A 22,015-nucleotide genomic window follows, 5' to 3' on the forward strand; every position below is an offset into this window, starting at 1 on the left:
TGTCTTAAGAATTAGTCTTAATGAGGAGTAATAATTATGTGTCAGCAGTATTAAAAATTGGGTTGCATTAAGATCATGAGGAAGTGACAGCATACACAGCAGAACGAAGTTGCACAGCAGAACAAGGAGTATGATGGGTTTTTGCAGTTCCTCAAAATGTACAAATGTTTTGTGTAAAATGTGTGTTTTATACTGCTGTCAGAGCTACTGTTTGTCTCTTGGCTAGCAGCTCATTTAGAAGGCAGGTAATAAATAAGCTAGAATAAATACTGAGAAAGCTATGAAACTTCAAACTAATTCGTTGCTTTACTCCAGTAAATCAGGAGGAAACTCTTCATCCAGTTTGGGTGACATCGTTCCTAGTTCCAGAAAATCAACGCCTCCATCATCTGGTGAGTAGGTCATGAACCCTTCAGTTTCCAGACTCATACGCCTAATCTGTTAAAATTTGTATACCTTTTGACCTATTTTTCTTATTTCCTGTACTTCATACATATAGGTTGGGTGGTTGCATTGCCCTGTAAGGCTGGTTTGGGTAGGTTGGAAGTAGCAGAGTCAATGCCAGTGAGTTCAGGCAATGGTAGGGCTGTTAACAATCCACAACATTCCCTCTTTGCTTTTACCATGGTGTTTTATAGCAAAGACATAATAAAATGGTGAGACTGCGTTGCAGTAGGATAGTTTGAGGTGTGGTCTGGTCTAAGCACTCCTACTGAACAAGAAATACCTTCTGGTACAGGAGAAAATACAGCAATAAGAATAAAAATTCCCAAGAGGTTTCTGCAGTAGCTTCAAGAATGGCATAATTTTATAATAACAGGAACTTTTAGTTTCACAATTCTGATAATGAGGATGCGCTTCACATAATCCTAGCATACTGGATATTTTTTGCCTTTTGTGACAATTTTTTTACAAATACTGGTTTGTATTTAGAGCATCAACGGACAGATTTAACTTAAGTTAGGTTGGATTCGAAAGGCATGAAGCAAATCCATGGCAAGTTGGTGGAAGAAACTGGCACTAGCTCCTTGAAAAAAGCATATCAGAAGATTACCCCAAAAAAAAAAAAAAAAAAAAAAAAATTCAGCTGCTGGATGTTTTCTCCTGAGTCCTGAGAGACAATGTATGCTTTGAATACCCAAAATCAGAAAATATTAATGAGCATTGCTAGTGCCTTGTGTAATGAAGCAAAGACTTGTATTTTCTAGTCATATTAGTTTATATGAAGCCTGGTCTACAGAGCAGGCATCTTAAAATGATCCTGAAAATTTTAAACTATTTACATGGGCATTAAGAGAGAGACAGAAGATTTCAATCAAGTTATGGTCATAGCTTCGTTTGATTAAATTAATTGAAAAACATATCTGTCTTTCTTGTGAAACCATGAATTTGTAAAAACAAACTTTATTACAATTGCAGTTTATCAAAATTCCACTTAAGTTCCATACCTCCCTTTTTTACTGGAAAATATATTTTTAGTTTACTAATACGTGTCCATCACAAGTCTGTAGAACGCACCTTAATCTTTTATTTTACGGTGACTTCAAACTGTCATATTTACTGTTAAGGCCCACTTTTTCAATGCCTGCATTTTTGCAGTAGAAACTGTCCGTGGACCTATGTTGTAATTTTATAGTTAGAGCATCTGAAATGCTATAATATTTTTTTGTATCCTAAGAAAACTTGGACAGTAGAACATATGACATTTCCAGAATGTTGCCCAGAACTTAGACGTAAGAGAACGGGCCGCATAGTTTGGTTACCAACTGACTGATTTCTAGCGATGCTGTAATTTTCGATGTATTGAGTTATTTCTTCAGACAGTAGTTTTCAGAAGCCTCCTTTTCTGGAGAAAGAAGAAAATCTGGTTAAATTTATTTAATTATGTTGAAGATTTGGAGAACATTTGAGTAGTGCACATTACCTTATTCTGTGATCTTAACATTTTGGGTCTGCAGTTGTTGGGTTTTTTTGCTTATTTTAAGTCATCCTAAGAAGGGTGAAAGAGGCATAGTTTGTGACTAAGACAAGAACTCAAGTGACTTTGAAATATGGTTCAATTATTATTCCCAGACCTCCTCTTTTTGAAAGTATAATAAATGACAAATACAGTAACTATTTAATGAGTTGAAGAGATTGCAAGTGAATAAGTTAACTTCAATTTTTGATTTTGAGTTGGGTTTTTTTTTTTCAATATTAACTAATGCTGCAAAACCAAAAAAAAACCAAACAAGATGAAGAACCAGTGAAAAACAAATGAAAAGGAGGGTTGTAGCCATTATAATAATCAATATTGTATTGATAGATTAATCAACCCATACAGTCCTCATGGGCCACCAAACAGGATGATGATAATGTTAAAAATGACTTTGAAAAAAGCCAGTGAATTAATGATAACTAACAGTAAAAGAACTAGCACAGAATATGTTAGTATAGCGGGAAGACTGGGAGTGAAAAAGGAGCTATTGATACCTAGCTGATCCAATGCTGCATTTATTTTCTTACATGAAAAGCCTAACAACCCTCTAACAACCCTGACTTTTTTTTTTTTTTTTTTTACTGATGATTTGAGTTGAACATAAAACCGAAGGAGTTTTAATATGCCTTATTATGAGTGATTTATAGCATCTGTGCTGGCCTGTATTCAAGAAAAGATAATATGTTCTTTTTATACTTCATGAAGAGGATGAAGGAACAGTGATGCTAGAAGAAAATGTTACGTGATTTCTGTGGCTGTTTTTAGGAGCAGGAGTGTAGAAACAGGCTGTGGATCTGCTCAGGCTTTCCTGGCAAGGGCAGGCTCAAAGGCACGGTTCTGTAACTCGAGGATTGTCAGGCATCATGGCATCAGATCTGTGGATAATTCAAATGGGAAAATATACTTTACTCAAACAGAAGAGATCACTGTCCCAAGTGTCTCTTAAATCAGTAGCTGCATGTAACCTTGGCAGAAATATTTATTTGTTGCATAATTTAATAGCACATGCTGCTGTATTAGTTAGTGTCCCACTCATCAAGCAGCTGAAAGCAGGTCACTAAGGTGGTTTCATAATAGTTTGCAATGATTAATCATGGGTTTGGATAAAGTCAATGCAAACGATACTGCTTGCGGATCTATTTAGAGTTAGATCCAATTCGGCATAATGGCATGGCAAGATAAGCATGTGTTACCAGTGCGTGTCAAGAGGTGGGTAAGATCTTTACACACGAGGGTGATGTTGTACAGCATGTTTGTGGATCGCTTTTGTGTATCTGCTTGCTTAATGAAGAATAATTTAATACATTACTTAAGATCAGGATTAAGGATTGTAAACGAGAAAGCTTCGTCTTTGTTGTTTAGTTTCGGTTTGGTTTGTTTCAGATGTAGTTAGCAGGTGTCTGTTGGATTCGGCATTCAGGATAACATGGCTTTGCATTTTGGAAATTTATTTATTTATGGGTTTATGATGATTTTTGCTTAAACTTCTGTTACTTGGCGAGAGAAGGTAAATATTTTCTATTTATGGTATAACCATCACATACTGTGTATTCTTTTGGGGTAGAGGTTGAACAGCAGTGGTTTACTGTATTCACTTCCATTTTGCCTACATCGTCCCTCTTTATAACAGGATCCAGGTCTCTGAGACAAGCTGGGATCAATTTCCTCCCTTCTGCTACCCATTCTTTTTAGTTTTCACTATTAGTAGATGTTTTTATTATTTCTAATAAATTTATATAATGACCACTGTGCATTTTTAGTTAAAATGGTTAAAAATGCCAATTGTAGTCCACCCTGAGATAAAAGTAGATAGTATTGTACCAGTATCAGGCTGATTTTGTCTTCAAAAGTGACTTCCCTTCTGTTTCTTAATTTCCTATAGACATGCTAGTGGCATCTCAACACTTCAGTTGTTGATACCCACTTTGAATTAATGTTCGTTGCTATAAAATAATTCAAATGTTGTTGGCCAAGTTCTGTTGTTTACATAGGTGAAAGTCTTATCTATTCCAGTGAACTAGTTTGGATTTACACTGGTGTAACAAGAACGAAGTTGGCCGTTTCTCTGTTTTGCAAGAGTAATTCTGTTTACGTCTGATGTAGCTGTGTAAAAGGGATCAGAGGAAAATGTTATAGTAGCTGTTACAGATTGCCTTCTGTCTTCTAATCCTAATGTATTGCACCTTTAAAATTTATCCCTTTGTTTTATTGTGTTTTTTACTCATGGTTGATTTTTAAATTTTTATTTATTTATTACTCTGGACAGTTTTATTTTTCTTCACCTATTATTTCCTTTTTAACCTATCTTTACTTTCCCTGTCATCTGATAATTCTGAATTGTTTGTCTGTATATAGCTATAGACATAGATGCCACTGGCTTAGATGCAGAAGAAAATGATATTCCAGCAAACCATCGCTCCCCCAAACCCAGTGCAAACAGTGTAACATCACCCCACTCCAAAGAGAAAAGAATGCCCTTCTTTAAGAAGGTAACATCGACTTCCAAGCTCCCATCTGTCCACCTGCTCACCTGCACTGCGTCACATTTCTAGTCCTGTTAAGTGTCTGCGTCCTTTGACAAGCCAATAATATGCATGCTTTGTTGTTCTTTGTTTCTTTTCCATGCTGCTGTAGCTAAGCAGAAGCAGAAATCGGTAAGTTTATATCGACATTACCTGTGTTTATCCTGCCACTGGCATCATTAGCATTATTAGCCTAGATTAACAATGCAGCTATTCTAGAATTAAGGAAGAAATTGTATCAAACTGGGAGCAGATCCAGTACATGAAAACAAACAGCCTCCAGTTCAGTGCATTCATGAAGCTTTGCTACAGTACTTATCCTTTGATGGAATAATAAGACATAGGTCTTCTAGAAGTTTGAGAAATGTATTTCTAAAAAATCCATATAGTGCACCTCTCTAGTGTATGTTTATCCTTTCTATCTTTCTCAATTTTTTTCCCTTTACAGCTCAGTCTATTGAAATCATTATTGGAATCTGGTCAGACACTCAGATTGTACTCAGAAAACAAATAGTCAAAATCATTGTATTTTTAATTTAGTATTTAAACTTCTAATTCACTAAGTGCAAAATCTGCAGGTGAACTAGACCAGTGGAAAACAGCAGACTTGTTTTGACAGTTTACTTTGAGTTTTTCCTGTTGTCATGTATAAATTATCAGCCAAATGTTCTTGCCATCCATCAGTCGGACTTTTTTAGTATCTCAGCTATTGGAAATGGTACTGGTGCTACCCAGGAGAGCCTGTGTCTCTCCATAGATAACCCAGATAGCTACAGAATTATGCAGTTGGCATCCCGTTACAGCAAACTGCAATACTCTTCTAGGATCTTTGCTGACGTAAGCTATCAAGACTTTAGGTAGCAGCCAAGCTATGAAGTGAAATACCACATCTCTACCTTTTTTTATTTTAAATCTTTAATCTTCATATCTCTTATTTGTTCTTTTTTTAACCCCTCACATCTACAGGTAACAACAGACTGTTACGGTGCTTATAAGCAGTGCCAAATGGCACTGTTGCTAGTGCTGTGGATGCTCTCATGTTTAGTAGATGAAACATTTTTTCTCTCCCTCCTTTCTTCTTGAACTTTTCCAAATAATATTGGATCGTTTCCAAAGTCACCTGTATTTGCTTCAGTAGGTCTGTTAAGTACTGTGTCATTCACAGCCCTCTATGGAAATCAACAGCAGTTGCTTGCTACTGAGTAATTTCTTATTTAATCATATTTATAACCAAGTATAAATGCTAGGGAAGAATAATACATGTTGACATGTATTGGATTCTATCTGCATAAGCACGTTTTGAAGATGTAGCTTCGAGATGAACTGCCTTGGACCTGGATGGTGGCTAGTCCCATCTCTTCTCATTCTCTGGTGCCTCTTTTCTTCCATATCAAAATCATTACTGGTTATAGTCAGTTTTGTAATACTGACATTTACAGTAAATGCTGGATGAGCATCCCAAACTAATCATACGTAGTCAAACCACTGAACAAAAAGCTGTATGGTCAAAACTATGCTAGTTTTTATTTCAAATTCATATTTGAACTTGCATCTGCAAGTGACACCTGTGTAGCTCAATGCCAGTCCCTTAGAAAATACTAGATTCTCTAATGCTGAGTTAACAAACTTTAATGCTTCCATTAGGTGACTTTTACTCAATTTTCTGCTGACAGCTTCATTACTTCAAGCTGTAAAGGTTAGACGAAAAAAAAGTCTGTTTCGACAGAACAGATTTTTTAAGTATCCAATATTCCATCAAATGAGGTAATTTCTGTGCTTTCCCTAATTTTGAAGTTACTGATTAACTTCTGGCATGAATACCTTTGGTTGAGTCAGCCACGTTAAGACAAAGATCTGTTGCATCAGGACACTCATGTTATAAGCAGTTATGCTTCTGTAATGAATTTTTCTTAGGATCTGTCTCTGATACGCTCATCAGATTACTAATAATATTAGCAAGAACAGTGGAGGGCTGCATTTTGATACTGGCACAGCATAATTGCTGGGTTTTGCTTTGAAATGTGTTGAGTCAGATTCTGCATTGTGTGAAATAGATTTATTTCACGTTTATGATGCCTTGGGTATCATTCATTCTGGTATTCATTCTTATGGTACTAATTAACTGGTGAAGCTACAGGTAACAAGAAATAAGATAAATTAACATTGAAAAACATTCACAAAAATGTTTTCCATGTGTTAGACTGCTTTAGACTGCTGCTTGTGTAGCATTTTGTGCTGTCACTGTATTAATGTCTGTCTGTGTTTTTGTGTTTTGGAATGTATATACTTATTTTAATGTTATTGTGAAACACCTTGGGATACACTGAGTACTGAAACAGTGAACAATGACTGTATTCTGTGGTCTTGACTGATGTATTTGTACTATGTAGGTATCTGAAAAATAGATCTGGCATACTTTTTTCCGTATCACCCACTCGTTCTTGGGTTTGGATTTCAATCATTTTTTCCCCAAGACAAAGATAAACCAAACCTTCCTTTATAAACAAAAAAAATTTTTCTGATAAGACTTTTTATAAATTGTGCATGATACATCAGTAAGTAATTTGGTGACTATCGTACTAACAGAATCCATTCTTGGGTGGTGACGGGAACTTCCCAGAGTGGAAGGATTGTTATCCCAAGCTCTGTTTATGAAAATTTTCTATAAATACTAACTTGATCAGTCATTATTTTGATTTCATTTGCAAGTGAATTGCGGATGCAAATGTGGAAGTCAGACTAAGAGTGCTCCCATGGGAATTTGCAGTGGTGTCACAATGTTTTGTCAAGCAGTAGGCAGATCTGGATGTAAAAAGAGATGTGTTATGCTTTTCTTCTCCCTTCTTATTTTATTTTTCTCCTTCATAATGTGCCTACATAAAATTTTGGTGGGAAACAGATGTCACAGCCCTAGAGTCAATCTATTTCAAATCATTAACTATTGGAAATAACTTTTTCAATTAACCAGTTAGGAATTATGGAGTGGGACATGTGATTGTCTCCAGAATAACAGTTTTGTAGCTTTCCAGAGCAAGTATGAAAACAGTAAGAAAACCAAAAGTATTCAAATAAAAAGTTTTTCAAATGAAATCTCTGAACCTGTTATATCCTTATCTTGTACTACTGTTTTTTGGGAAAAATGAATGAATCCATAATTCCTGTGTTGGTGACATCACTGGAAATTCAGAGTTCCTAATATTGTGAGTAATGTGTAACACTTCCTCTGGGTGCTGCGATGCTGAAAGCTTTTTCTGTTTTGCAGACAGAGCACATCCCTCCCTATGATGTAGTGCCTTCTATGCGACCAGTAGTTTTAGTGGGGCCTTCTCTGAAGGGATATGAGGTAAGTGCTTGTTGTGAATGGTTTTAGTTTGCCAAAAATAAATGAATGTTCAAAGGTAGTTAAGCTGAATAACATAATTTATATCACAGACAAAAATCTAAACAGTTTTTCTTCTACTAGATAGCTGCTTACATGTATTTTATTTCATATCAGAATTCAGATTAAGAATAAATTACGTTCCAATCCTATTTTGCAGAGATGAGATTTACTTTTGACTTTATTACATATTATTATTAGCATCAAGTATTGTGGATTTCCTGTGTGATTATTAATTTGTTGTTCATTTGCTTCTAGGTAACAGATATGATGCAAAAAGCATTATTTGACTTTTTAAAACATAGATTTGAAGGGCGGTAAGTACTTTGAAATGCACATCTACTTAAGTTCAGGACCTGTTTAGGTACTACCAGGCTTTTAAGAAGAAATAATAACATTCTTGGAAAAATATGTGTAGAAAATTAGGAACGGCAGTGTTGAGTGGACTATAGTGCTGCTTTAGCAGAGCACACTGAGGCTGTATTGTAGTGGGAAGTATTCAGGATTCTATATTTGCTGAGAGTGGAAGAAGTGATGTCTTCTTGTTCATGACTGACATTCATACTCCAGATCGCTAGATATTTATCTACAGATTTAATAAATATGTACTATTAAAAAATCTTTTGTTTAAGTATTTTTAAGCGATGTCTCATTAATGCTTCTTGGGTTGTATACAAGCTGATGAGGGCAACCATTTCACCTCAGCTCTAGTTTCTTACAGTGACATCTAACTTGGAAAGAGTGACACAAGATTCAGACTGTCTAATGTACATAATTGTCAAGCTCTTGGTCAAGCTGGGAGCTAGATTTGACAGTAGTGCTGGACTCTATAATGGGAAGTCTCTAAAGGACTGCTAGGGGGAGGTCAATCCCCCACCTTGCTGAAGTATGGTCACCCTTGGTTGCAGACAGGTTGCACTCCGCTGCGTTTGATCTGAGTGCTGTTACAGCCTGTTCCCCACAGTGTTCTAGGCAAGGTCCAATCTGATTTGTATTTGAGCCTTCAGGCATTACTGTAGTACAAGTGTCAAATGATAATCCATCTCTAAAAGCAGCAGCATGTTCTGTAATTCAAACATCATGGACCCATGGACCAGAAATATCAGGTGGATTCTCCACATGTGATTATATTGCTCTTGGATCAGGCCCCAGATTAACATGTGCAAGTGCCTTGACGTTTTGGGGGGGAAATTGAGAAAATGGTAAGGTCTTGTTATAATATCTGTAACTTCAATGAATGTTCTATTTAGTTTGGAAGTGGGCAGTGCAGTAAGACTATTCTATCTGTCCTGGTACTATCAAACTTTCAAGAGGGAGCTTGAAGTTTTCCATCAATAGCTTCAGCTCTTTAAAATACTGGACATTGTGGTTCAAGCTGTTGGATTTTCTCAGAATGATGATGTTGAGACCTAACCACTTAGTAGTCCATCTTTATATTAGTCAGGGTTATCAAATCTTAGATATATACCTTCAGAAATGGAAGTTAACAAAATAGTGAGTGTTGCAAGCAGAAAAAAGTTGTTACATCTTTATGTCTTAAGGTTTAGAGCATATCTAATTTTCAGTTATATATCCAATTGTGGCAGGGTGAATCCACAAATACTCTCAGTACAACAGTTTTGAAGCATCCCAAATTTCAGCAGCAATCTGAATTGGTACTCAAGGTCTTCAAGAAATTTGTTCAGGAGATTCTTAGATTCATGCTCGTGCTTTCACTGCCACTCTGCTGCCAAGCTGACTCCACTCTCATTGAAATTGTTTCACTATGTGAACATCCATACCATTTGTTTTGAGAGCAGACTTGTTCTTCCTGGTGTTGCGTATCTCAAAAGACATTAAAATGACCTTAAAAAGATGTTAAAAGATCTTAAAATGAAAAATAGCATTTTTAGTCTGATAAATCTTAGTCGACTATATCATAATTGCATTTGAAAAAGGGAAAAATTATTTTCTATTTCATGTAGGAAGGAAGACTGCTAGGAAAGAAAAAAAAGTCCAAAACAAAACAAAAAACCAAAAAGCTGTAAAAGTTTGTAGCGTTCACCAATTAGCAAATAAAAATAACTAATGAGTACCTCAAATTACATAATGGATTTAATTTTAAGACTATGGGTTATCTGCGAGGAGCTGTGCCAGAAATCACAATCCTTGGGCATGTTTTTAGCTTAAGTTAAATCATGCCTAAATTTCCAAAATGATGTTACTAATCAGTATTGTGCAAATAATTCTGTTTTTCCATATTAACTGCTGGCTTTGTTACATTTTGTAGGGTTTTAGATAAAAATATCCACTTGTTGAGCTCATTGGGAAATGACCCCTTGGTTACATTTCAGCTGAACAGCGTGTGACTGTGCTTGCTAGAGAGGAGGCCTCCCTCTTCTTAGCAAATCCATTTCCTCCTTTTAAATTGCAAGTAAATTCATACAAGGAAGAACAAGGGCATATCATCAGTCTGAATTAACCCTCAGCACTGGAAAAATGTGACCCCTAAACCTCGTTAGACCAGAGAGTTGGAAAGGGAATTTATCCAAAGGGTGCATTTTGACCCTGCAAAGCAAAACAAACCAAGTTAACTGTTTTCCTAGGAAGAAGAATATGCAGAAGGTTATGTAGCAGGTCAGTGCAAACAACTGGAAGTAACCACTTCTTTCTTGGCTCATCTTTTCTCATAAACACAAAACCAAGCCTGCCAGATACTCAGCCCAGAGTTTTCATCTGCTTGCTTCTCTGTGTTGCAGTCCACATTTTTGGTTGGCCAGCATGTTGCTGGATCTTTCTGGAAAATTATAGGTAACTCTTGCACTCTGTTAAAAAATGTATGCTAGTAAGCTGAACAATAAAAATAAGAGTTATACAGCTGTACTAGTTTCCCTGCTAAGCCTTACCTTTACCTGTTAACTCTGCATATCCCTACACCGGTATGATTCAATAAGCCTGGTTGTTGTTCAGTAGCTTTCAACAAATTAATCAAAATTAGGGAAAGGAGAAACCAGCCTATTCATACTGAAGTTACTGATGCAAACTCTAACCGTATCAGGCCAGGGAAGTCCCATCTTCTGCAGCTTGTCTCTGACCTCCTCGTGCCTCTCCTCTCCCCACACACATGTAACTTTGCAGCCAGTGGTCACACTGCATTTTGGTGCTGTGCAGAAAGGGGGGATGTCTTATCAGTAATTCTTGTAACAGTATGAGTTAGTTTCTCCTCGGTTCACATTGTGCAAAGCATACCGTGCTGCTGAGGAGTACTTGTTTTCCTGTAGTCTTAGCCATCTTCTAGCGTTAAACGAGTCTCTCTTTCTCCCCGTATCCCTGCGAGATAAGTAACATTCTCTTCTATCTTACTGTATTTTATTTTTGCAGTATATCAATTACACGAGTCACAGCAGACATCTCGCTTGCCAAACGCTCAGTATTAAACAACCCCAGTAAGCATGCGATAATAGAGCGATCTAACACAAGATCAAGCTTAGGTAAGTACCTGTAATGATACTATCTACAAATTGGCTGTAAAGTGTACTACTCTCAGTTCATAATCTGTAAGCTAAAAATAGCCTTCTCTCTGCTGTGAGAAAATCACGATTCCCATAATTCAGAAATCCTGCCACTAGAAATCATTTTAAAATCACTGCCAGATAAACAAAAATCAGTACTATAAGAAGTTTATCTTGCTTATGCTCAGTTTTCATATTTTGCTGTTTGCTTCAGTGGGGAGAGGTAGCCATCCGTAAGGTAAATAAAATCTGAAGAGATGCTCTTCTGGTTAGATAGAAGTGATGGTTTCAGAATGCCTGAAATTATATGGGTATTATTGATATTACGCATTATCTTTGATAAGATTACTAGTAGTGAGAGCTACTGATACTCGACCTGAAAAAAATTATTGAGATACATATTTTCTGAGTTTTATATGTTTAAACTAATGCTGAACATGGTGCAAAAAATGAAGGATGGAAAAGGGGAGACGTTTTCTAAAAACTGTATAGCTAGGTTCATAGCATACATATCTATCATCTTATATGAGTCTTTTTGTCTTGAAGCTTGTCCAGTTGTATAAGTAAACAAACATTTGTTGGCCAGAAAGAAAAATGAATTTTGCTGGGCAGATGTAACTAAATGTCACCATCTACAGTACACTGGATCTTGTCATCCCCAGGTGTCCTTAGAGTACACAGGAAAAGGTGGTCACTTTGGAGTCTCAGCTGACGTGGACTAAGCTCAGCCTTTCCTCTAGCATGAGGTATATTATATCCAAGACTAGCTGAGATGAATCCTGGCAGGATTCTATGTGCTCACGTTAGGGCACTCAGCTGAGATACGGGACACCCAAGTTCAAGTCCCTGCTCATGTACAAAACAGGAGGAACTTGAACTCGAATATCCTAGATCGCAGTTGAATGCTCCGGCCAGGTGCCTGTCTTTACAAGGCTGCAGATTTCTCTTAGTAGCCTTTGAGAGAGCTTGATTCCCTTGATGTTTTGATTGGGAAATCAAAACTAGGTAATTTTAAAAATGAAGTTAGGGCAAAAATTAATTTTAGCTATGTTAAAATATTCTCAAAACTTTTCTTTTAGAAGCTGTAATACTCCCATACTTCTAGTAATCTATCAGGGTTTTGAAATTTGGTAGTGAATCAAACGGTATTTCAGTTACATGTTTCTGGGCATTTTTTTATGAAACTAGTGAGAAAACTTGACCAAAATATTAGAAGCTGCTATTAACACATGCCAGGCTTTACATATGAATTGCTTAAAGACTCAGCTCTCCCTGGGCAGGGTCCAGCAGTGATGCTGAGCAGAACCTGCCCCCAGCAGATTGGATCAGGGCAGCCAAACAGAACTAAAGCGGAAAGGTGCTCATCTTTCAGGTTTCAATCCCTACTTTGCTTTGCAGTATGGAGTAAAAAGATGTTTACTTTGAAGATGTTCAACTGGAGGAGAATGAGGCTGGGCTAAGGGAGAAAGGCAAGTAGTGAAAATCTGTTATGGAAAAGATTGGAGTTTTGGAGTAGGAGCTGGAATAGTTGAACCCACTGATGAAGTCTGTGCTCCAGACAAGGGATCAACCGTGGGAGGATAAAAACCAGCCAGGAAGGAAGTCAGGGAGGGAAATGATGTGGTAGCAGTGGGTTGGGAGGAAATCAGATAGGATAAAACAACCTGGATTCAGAAAAAGGGAACTGCTTTTGTAAGGTAGTGGGAAAACCCTTGTGCAAGGGCAAAAGAAAGAATGTGCAAGGAATGTTACAGCCTGTTCCCTTGCTTGCCTGCAATGTGCCTCAAGGTACAGAGTCAGGATTAGAAAATACCGTTGTAGCCTACTAGTAGGTGGCCTCTTCTAGCAGTGGTTCGCAAAGAAGATGACAAAGAAGATACCGCTACTGCGAGTACTTAGTTGGTCAAGTAGCAGCGGTGAGCGGCAGTATCACACCATATAGAGGAATATTTTTTTCTCAGTTTGTCTGATGAATTTGCTATAAGTCAACAAAAAATACTATTAAAGGAATATTATTAGGTTTACAAATTCAAGTTGTGCAAAATAAAGGTTAGGAAGTAATAGTAAGAAGGTTAACTGTGCAACTTCTTAGTACCTTTAGGTTATGTATGCTGTGATTCAGTCTTTGGATATGATATGTGTTTGCAGACTACTTTTCCACCAGTCCTCTGCCTTAGTTTATTTGAAAAACGTACAAATTATTGGTGGGGAATTGGAATTGCTCAGTGAATTGCTGTTTTGCTTGCTATAAAACTTGTATAATATGTGAGGCAGGAAAATTCAGAAGGGCAAATGCAGTTATCTAAAAGCACAATAGGGCATTTTCAATTTAAATCTGGGGGGAGCAGAACAGGAAACTGTGTTTTGACCAGAACTTTTTGTGGCAGTAAATCAATCAGTTTTAACAGGAAAGATTTTTTGGATCCAGGTTTGAATTCCTGATCATAAAGAGTAAACTCCTTCATCACCCATCTTCTATCCTCCAAGGAGCGTTTAATTACCCCCAGTAATTAAAGAACACATTTGGGAAGTAGGACATGCAGAGTCAAGCTTCTACTGTATCTGGTTTGGAAGAGGGATTTGAATTTCAGTCTTAAGCTTACTGAGCACTGGGCTATCTCTGTTGGTTCAGCAGAAGTTGATCCTCTGTTGAAAAGTGTTAGCCCCGGGAGAGGTGGGTCTGCTGCGTATGACTCGGTGGCCTGTGAGCTCCAGCGCTGCAGCATCACATGCCGTGAGCCTCTCTTCTGAATCACAGCAGCCTGCACACCTCACCCAGGGCCAACCAGTAGCCCCTTGGCACCACTGAGGGCTCAGAGATGGCGCCCTCTGAAGCTCACCAGGGTAGTACAGAGCATGCCGTGCCTGCGGCATGGGGACGGTCGGTGCCAGGGTCAGTGACAGCAGAGGATAGAGGCACAGAGAGAAGAGGCATCCCCTTGCTCCTCTTCCTGCCGGGCCCCTCCACTCTGGCAGTCCTGGCTCATCGCATTGGAGGTGAGGTACGGTGCTGAGGGGTGGAAAGGGAGTCTCTCCTTTTCCTGAATTAACTGAAGAGCCCAATGCAATAGTGGTTTTTCTGCTTCTCATACAGAATTCCTGTAGAGTATTGGACAGGTTTTATAGAGATGGCTGTTTTTTTCCCAGTGTTTCCTGTATGCGTTAAGTGTGACTTGTAGAGGTACTGAGTATTGTGGCTGAAACTAAGATTTGGGCTTTGAACCTGTCAAACAATAATGTATGTCATCAAAATCAGCACATTGCCTAGTAATGCACTGATTTGGAAAATGCAGAGGGAAATCGTCTGGACTACTAAACCATTATGGACTACTGGAGCTACTGTTGGGTGCCTTGTGAAATTCCAGCCTCATTGCTCCTCATTCTCCAGAAGTCCTCTAATTTTAGGCACTCCTCTTTGTAGACATTTAACTGGGGAGCTATTCTTTTAGTTTCCAGCCTAGCTCAAATAATTTTTCCCTTCTCTCAGATCAGTACCGATATCGTGTACTGACAGTACAGAATGTCCCGAGTCTTAGTACTGACTTCTAAAAGAAACTTCAAGGTTATGTTCCATTTTGGAAGAAAGAATCCCCAAAAATCAGGATTTCCTTTAGGATGGCTTCCATTTTTCTAGCTTGAATGTAATGTTGTGGTTTAACATCAGCTGACAGCTAGGACCACGCAGCTGCTCGCTCACTCCACCCTGGTGGGACTTGGGAGAGAATCGGAAAACTGAGAAAACTCAAGGGTTGCTGAGATAAAGACAGTTTTAATAGGTAAAGCAAAAGCCACACGCGCAAGCGAAGCAGAATAAGGAATTCATTCCCTGCTTCCCATGGGCAGGCAGCTGCTCAGCCATCTCCAGGAAAACAGGGCTCCATCACATGTAATGGTTCCTGGCTTCTGTCGGGAGGGAGAAAGCGTGGGCTGAGTGGGGCTGGAAACTAAGTGCTGGAGCATGTCCAGAGGAGAGCCACCAAGCTGGTGAGAGATCTAGAGAACAAGTCATAGGAGGAGAGGCTGAGGGAACTGGGCATGTTTAGTTTGGAGAAGAGGAGGCTGAGGGGAGACCTCATTGCCCTCTGCAGCTACCTGAAAGGAGGTTGCAGAGAGGTGGGTGTTGGCCTCTTCTCCCAAGGGAATAATGACAGGACCAGAGGAAATGGTCTGCAGTTGCGGCAGGGGAGGATTAGATTAGATATTAGGAAGAATGACTTTACTGAGAGGGTGGTCAGGCACTGGAACAGCCTGCCCAGGGAGATGGTGGAGTCGCCATCCCTGGGGGTATTTAAGAAACGTGTAGACATGGCACTTCAGGGCATGCTCTAGTGCCCGAGATTGTTGGGTTGGGTGTTTTGTTTTGTGTTTGGTTGTTGTGGGTTTTTAGGGCGGGGGTGGGGGGGGGTTGTTTGCGGTTTTTTGTTTTTGGTTGGACTCGATCTCAAAGGTCCCTTCCAACCATGAAGATTCTGTGATTCTACTTGGGAAGACAAATGCCATAACTCCGAATGACCCCCACTTACATCTTCTCAGCTTTATATACTGAGCATGACGTCATATGGCATGGAGTATATCTTTGGTCAGTTGGGGTCAGCTGTCCCATCTGTGTGTCCTCCCAACTTTCTGTGCCCCTCTCCCTCCCGCCAGCCTACTCGCTGGTGGGATGGTGTGAGGAGCAGAAAAGGCCTTGAGTGCTCAGTAACAACCAAAACCACCAGTGGGCTATCAACAGTATCCCCATCCCAAACCCAAAACGCAGCACTATCCCAGCTGCTAGTCAGAAAGTCAACTCCATCCCAGCCAAAACCATGATACTATGGTAGTTACTCTGAAGAATCAGGCACTACATTTCTGAAATTGAACGCCCACAACTTAGTGATAACTTGTGATTATCCTTTGTGATTCAATTTTCTATCTGGAAGATACAAATAATTCCAGCTTCTCACCTAACCGAGCTTTTTCAATGTGAAAATTCATTTTATTGCATCAGTGAAATACCGCCACAGTAAGTTCCATAAAATAGCCCACAAATAATTTATTAATTCTGGTTTCAGAGAAAGATTAGAACAATGTGCTCTAAATGAAACATGAAACACATATTTGACAGTGAAGAGAAAGTAAATGATTCCATATCTGCTTATCATTTGACAGTGTATGGAGTTGCGTACTGATTGAGACAGCAGCCCTACAGAAGAATCACCTGTATTATAGATGTTCCTGAGCATGCTGTCTTATAATACAGACCACAAAAGATTTGATTTAAGAGACCTAACTTGGCATTTCCTACTTTATTAGTATTAGTCTTGTAGCCAAATAATATTCTCTGCTAATACAAGTTTCAGTCATAGATAAACCATTGAGTTGGGGCTCAGGTTACTTTTGTTCTTTTCTAGTATCTGCTGCTGGTCTGCTGATGGGTCCTGGGAAGTGAATTCTTTCTCTACCTATGTTTTCCCTTGTATAAGATAAGAATATAGGACCTTTTCTCCAAATCACTGGAAAAAAAAGAATTTCAGGAAACACTAAATTTGTGCTTTTTTAATTTTTTTTTTGTCCAGACTATCTAGAATGACTTAGTTCTCATCTAGATATTTTAAAATGGTATTTATTGCAATAAAATTTGGTCTTGGTAACGCAAAACAGGGTTTGTTTTTGGTTTGTTTTGTTTTTCTCTGAACGGGTCTCCTAGCTGTGGGGCACGGGGGAGATGAGTTGCTGTCTGTCTCTCTCCTCCTTGAAGTGGTGTGTGTACTGAGACCTATGTGTTTCTTTCTACATCTGGTATCATTTTAAAACGTCTTTTTATTATAGCAAATATAGCTCCCCAGAACTGCTTTATGTTAATCTAAATTCCCTGCCCTGCTTCCAGGTTCAATGGGAACCTATTCATTTGCTCACCCACCTTTGCCTAGTGGTGCCTCATGCAGCGAGACAGTCGAGCTACTGATGTGTCCCTAGGTTGTGCTCACATTTCTGAGCAGCAGTGGTACCTGCAGCAGAGAAGGCTATTTCTTAGACTTTTGAAAATACATTGTGGTTTTTTATGTAAGTATTGTTTTAATAAGTGTTCCATCAATGAGTTAATATAGTACAAAGGTAATTGTTCTTGATATTTTAATACCAAGTACTTTTGGGGGGGGATATAAGTGAACCTCTTTTTGAGAACAACTCCTACCTTATCACCCAACGTAGGTTTGACGTATTGTGCATCTCATAGAATCATAGAATCATTCAGGTTGGAAAAGACCCTTGGGATCTTCGAGGCCAACCATCAACCCCACTCTACAAAGTTCTCCCCTACACCATATCCCCCAACACCACATCTAAAGGACTCTTAAACACGTTCAGGGATGGTGACTCAACCACCTCCCTGGGCAGCCTATTCCAGTGTCTGAATTTTGTTGAATATGGTTTATAATTGTGCATAGCACAGAAAACAGTGGGGTGAGCGCCAATATTTGGAATCGATTTAGTAGATAACCCAGAATTAATTTCAAGGAGGCATAGCCAAACAGCATGATAATCAGGAGTAGGAATTGCCAAGAGAAACTGGATTTACAGGATTATAGGGAAGTCTCAATGGGCTTAATGCTACACACACCTATCTACTGGAAATTTGTTTCTGTAAAGAAATCAGCTACAAATTTACTTGGTATTTGACTCATTGGAAACCCACGCTACCACTGAATATTCTAGTGTAAAATTAATGTATCCAAGAATTTTATACACGTGGTGTCTGGCTCATAAAGATTTAGGAAGACAGTACAGTCTCATTCCTCTCCTGTATGAAAGCTTGTTTTGTATGTAAAGGGAAATGCTTGCTTGTCAATACTGTTGTATATTTAATATGTGAAATGCTAGAACTAAATTTAAGGAAAGGGCAATTGATTCATTTCTTTACAAGCCTAGAAGAAATCTGTAATTTTGAAAAGACGCTTCTCTCCAAGAAGGTAGAGTACATGGTTAAATCTCATTCACCTGAAAATCAGTCCCAATTGGCTTAATTAAATTTCTATATGTACATATGCCATTTGCAGAAACTGCTGAACCAGCTTTGTGCTTTTGCTGCGTTTCTTTGTCAAAAGGACCCAAACCTTTTTCTTGTTGCTTCTGTGTATGTTATACTTGTTTATAACCTTGCCTCATGCTGTATGCTTTGTACAAGAACCTGATTGTCTTGGCTTTTTCCATTCTTTGCTTCATTAATGCTCTCCCTATCCAGATGTTTTGGGTATGTATACAAGCTTGCAAATTACTTTCCCTGCTGTTTTGTGTTCAGTGCTTTATTGTACCTCACAGACCCACTGTGTGTTTCTTGTAACTGGCTCACTGATAGACAAAAGCCAATCCTAAGTTGCTAAGTATTTCTTTTAGAAAATCTTGCTGGTTTTCGTTATTTATTTTCAAGTAATTAAAAAAAAAAATAAAAATTGAGATTGACAAGTAAACGCTAAAGATTAGGTTTTCCACTGTACGTTTCTAATCTGTGTGCACCTAATCTGCATATTCTAACACAGACATGTGGATGTTGATGTGAAATATGTCATTGTCTGTATGGTAAATCGATGGCAGGGGATATTTTTATTTGCTTTGTATGTGCATATGCAGTAACCTGTCAGGCATTACATGCACCCAATTTGCATGTGCGATTGAGTGCTTACCTTTGGAAAATTGTCTCTAGAAAATGTATAGAGATCACATTCCCATCATTAGGTTGATATCCCAGAGTTTTGTTTTCTGAAAATGAAACATAAATGCTTGAAGAAATAGTATTGGATTATCAGCGCAGATTTCAGCCTTGTGTTTTTATTTTCTTGATATCTGTGTGAACAGCCAGTTGAATGCTTGAAACTATGGTAACAATTTATTTTCTATTTTATATATATTTCTATATATGCATTATATATATATGATATATACATTTTTAATGTATATATTATACATTATATATATATGATAACGTTATTAGTATTCTTCATGTTCGGTGATTTAATGACAGTTTTTTATATGATAAGTTTCAAGTAAATGCTTTCCTGACTATAAATTAAAAGTAAACTTATAAGAGTGCTAGCTAAGCTTCATAAAAATCCTCCCCTTCTTACAGAGGCCATGGAACAGGAATGTAAAATTAGGATTTGACCAAAAGTTGAATTATCATTGCAAAGTTTCGAGGATCTAATATAGTTCAAAAAGAAGAAGAAAGGTGTTCAATGTGTTGTGGAAAATCTCAATCGTCCCTTTGTCAAGATAGCTGGGAGAAATGTCCAGAACTCTGACTTGCAGGCATTAAATGATCAGATAGGGTAAAGTAATCTGCTAAATCTGAAGCTGCCTTGAACCAGAATGCTGGGATATAGCAGCCAAGAGGTTTTCGGTTACCATGAGGATGTGGCTACACATCTTTTTACACACAGATGGGGAAAGACTGGCGTGAAGATCCTGAACCTGTTAAAATTTATCAGCCTCATGTGTCTTAAAATGCTCTTTTATCCTGCTGGCCCAGCTTTGATTTTGTTAACTTTTACGATCAGAGTCTCTCTAATGAATTCTCCAGGTAGTTCTGCGTTAGAAGTTTGGTACTAACTTTCCAATATTCTAACTTATGAATACTTTTTTGATACACTATTAGCAAAGTATTTTAATGAAACTTCCTGAGTGCTTCCAAAGGACATAAGGAGAAAAAAAAAAAATAATTATTGATTTCTGTAAATTAGAGATTGCTCTCAGCAACATGTCACTATGTTTTGTCATGGCACTGCACTGAAATACATAAAATCGATAACTATCTTAAAACAAAGCATGTGCTATAAAAAAAGCAATGTAGCAATGCATTAGCATAATTTTTTAAGGTCACAGATTTCTGTATAACAACTAAGATACCTGGATAGTTTAATTAAATATTTTTAGCAAGTTAGCTGTTTGCTTAAGAATATGGTTTGCTTCCCTTAAAATTATTCACACCTGTAGGTTGAATTGATCCAGTATTTTTTCTTTCTCCTAGGCTCATGGAACTGATAAAAAATTGATGTTTGTCTCCTCATTTTATCCAAGATTAAGGGTTTGGGTTGTTCAAGCAGAATGCCAAGAAATCTGGGTTCATTTCTGTTCTCTGCGAACAGAGGCATGAACTCATAACTTCCATCAGCGTGACAGGGCTATGATCACCTTTATGATGGTTGTCAGTAGGTCCTGCTGAGCCTTACGCACTTTGCATAATAATTAAACTTTCCCTGGAGAACGAACTGGAATCCACGTGTTTTGCCTCCCACTCTAAGCATCAGGCTACAGAGTCAGTATCTCTCCCACTCAGTGAATACGCAAATGTTTTGTGAGTGGCACACCATCAGCAGGAGGAGCTGAATAGCCAGCGATGGAGTGGTTCCACATCCTATCTCTAAGAAAGGCTGAGCATTTTTATTTATGTTTGTTCTGAATAAAAAACAAACCTAAGCAACACTTCCTTAGTGTCTGCGTATGGACCGGAACTATAAAAGCCTGCAGGACTGCCCTGAGTAATGAGGCACGGTGCAAAAATACCCCCGTTCATGCAGCCTGATGTGATGATATCCATTATGAACTATGCAGACACTTGCTTGGTCCTCTGGGCAAAATAGATGTTAGACTGCTTCTTTGCCCATTCTTACTATCCCAATTACTCTCTAACAGAGCGTAGGGGAGCTGAATGATGGATGCAGCGCTACGCTGCTGCCTGACGCCTGGAGCGGCTGCGGTTCCACCTGGCACTGTTGTCTCAGTGCAGTTCTCCTTTGTGCAGTGTTTATCCACTCGTGTTTCTGCTGCAATCCACTGATTTCAGGGTTTTCTATTCATAGGCCATTAAAATTTACTTCTAGTTTGAACCTGGCACAAGAGACATCATTTCATGAATGCTATCATTCTGCTAGCCTGGAGAAATAAGGAAGTAGACATTTTAGTGTGCTATTTAGTATTTTTGAATGACACTGGTTTATATTTTCACATATTTACAGTATTGTATTTCAGGAGATGTTAGTCCATTATAAATAGATCTTGGTTATGTTGAGGTTTCCAAACATCACATTGTGTCTGGAAATACCACTTGGATGTGTGTATGCATTCGAGTCCATCTGAATTCTGTCTAGGCTGAGCCTCAGCAGGCAGAAAGAGGAAAACCCTGTTTTCCTGCAGCACCTCACCCCACAGCTCCCCTCCAGTGGAGCCCAGATGGGAGCTCCAGGCGGAGCAGCAGGCACGCTCCTCTCCTCTCCTCCCTGCCTTATCCCTCACAGGAGCCCCATCTGTTAGGCGTGAGTAACACATGCAGCCTCTTTCCCTGGAAAATATTGTCATCCTCCCACTCCCACCCTCCCCTTTTTATGTAACAAGCTAGTGGCTAAGGGATTTGGTTGAGGCCAGGAAATGTAAGTATACTTCTCTGACATGCTCTGGGCAATCCTGCTTCGGCAGGGGAGTTGGACTAGATGATCTTTACGGTCCCTTCCAACTCTAAAAAAATTCAGTGAAATTCAGTGAAATACAAAGCTACATTTATGTTAGAAATTTGATTAAAACACCTGTAATCCAGGTGTCTTCTGGCTCATTGCCTGAGGACTAAGCTGGAGCAGTTACTCCTTTTTACTTGCTTATGTTCCCCTCCAAGACTTTC

The 22,015-nt window shown here is 38.5% G+C and overlaps 1 protein-coding gene across 5 annotated transcripts in view; it reads left to right on the forward strand.

The window, feature by feature from the left end:
• The window catches only part of CACNB2 (calcium voltage-gated channel auxiliary subunit beta 2), a 268,026-nt gene that overhangs the window by 227,583 nt on the left and 18,428 nt on the right, over nucleotides 1-22,015 (forward strand). For 3 of the 5 annotated variants that reach the window (XM_074157220.1, XM_074157223.1, XM_074157222.1), the window contains 5 exons: nucleotides 316-392; nucleotides 4,334-4,467; nucleotides 7,763-7,843; nucleotides 8,138-8,196; nucleotides 11,240-11,349. In XM_074157220.1, coding sequence (XP_074013321.1) covers nucleotides 316-392; nucleotides 4,334-4,467; nucleotides 7,763-7,843; nucleotides 8,138-8,196; nucleotides 11,240-11,349 — 461 coding nt within the window. Of the gene's footprint in view, nucleotides 1-315; nucleotides 393-4,333; nucleotides 4,468-4,612; nucleotides 4,633-7,762; nucleotides 7,844-8,137; nucleotides 8,197-11,239; nucleotides 11,350-22,015 lie in introns of all 5 variants that reach the window. The other 2 variants (XM_074157221.1, XM_074157224.1) reach the window with 1 other exon arrangement.

This window comes from Numenius arquata, chromosome 12 (genome assembly GCF_964106895.1).
Source record: "Numenius arquata chromosome 12, bNumArq3.hap1.1, whole genome shotgun sequence".
In the NCBI taxonomy this organism is placed as follows: Eukaryota; Metazoa; Chordata; class Aves; order Charadriiformes; family Scolopacidae; genus Numenius; species Numenius arquata.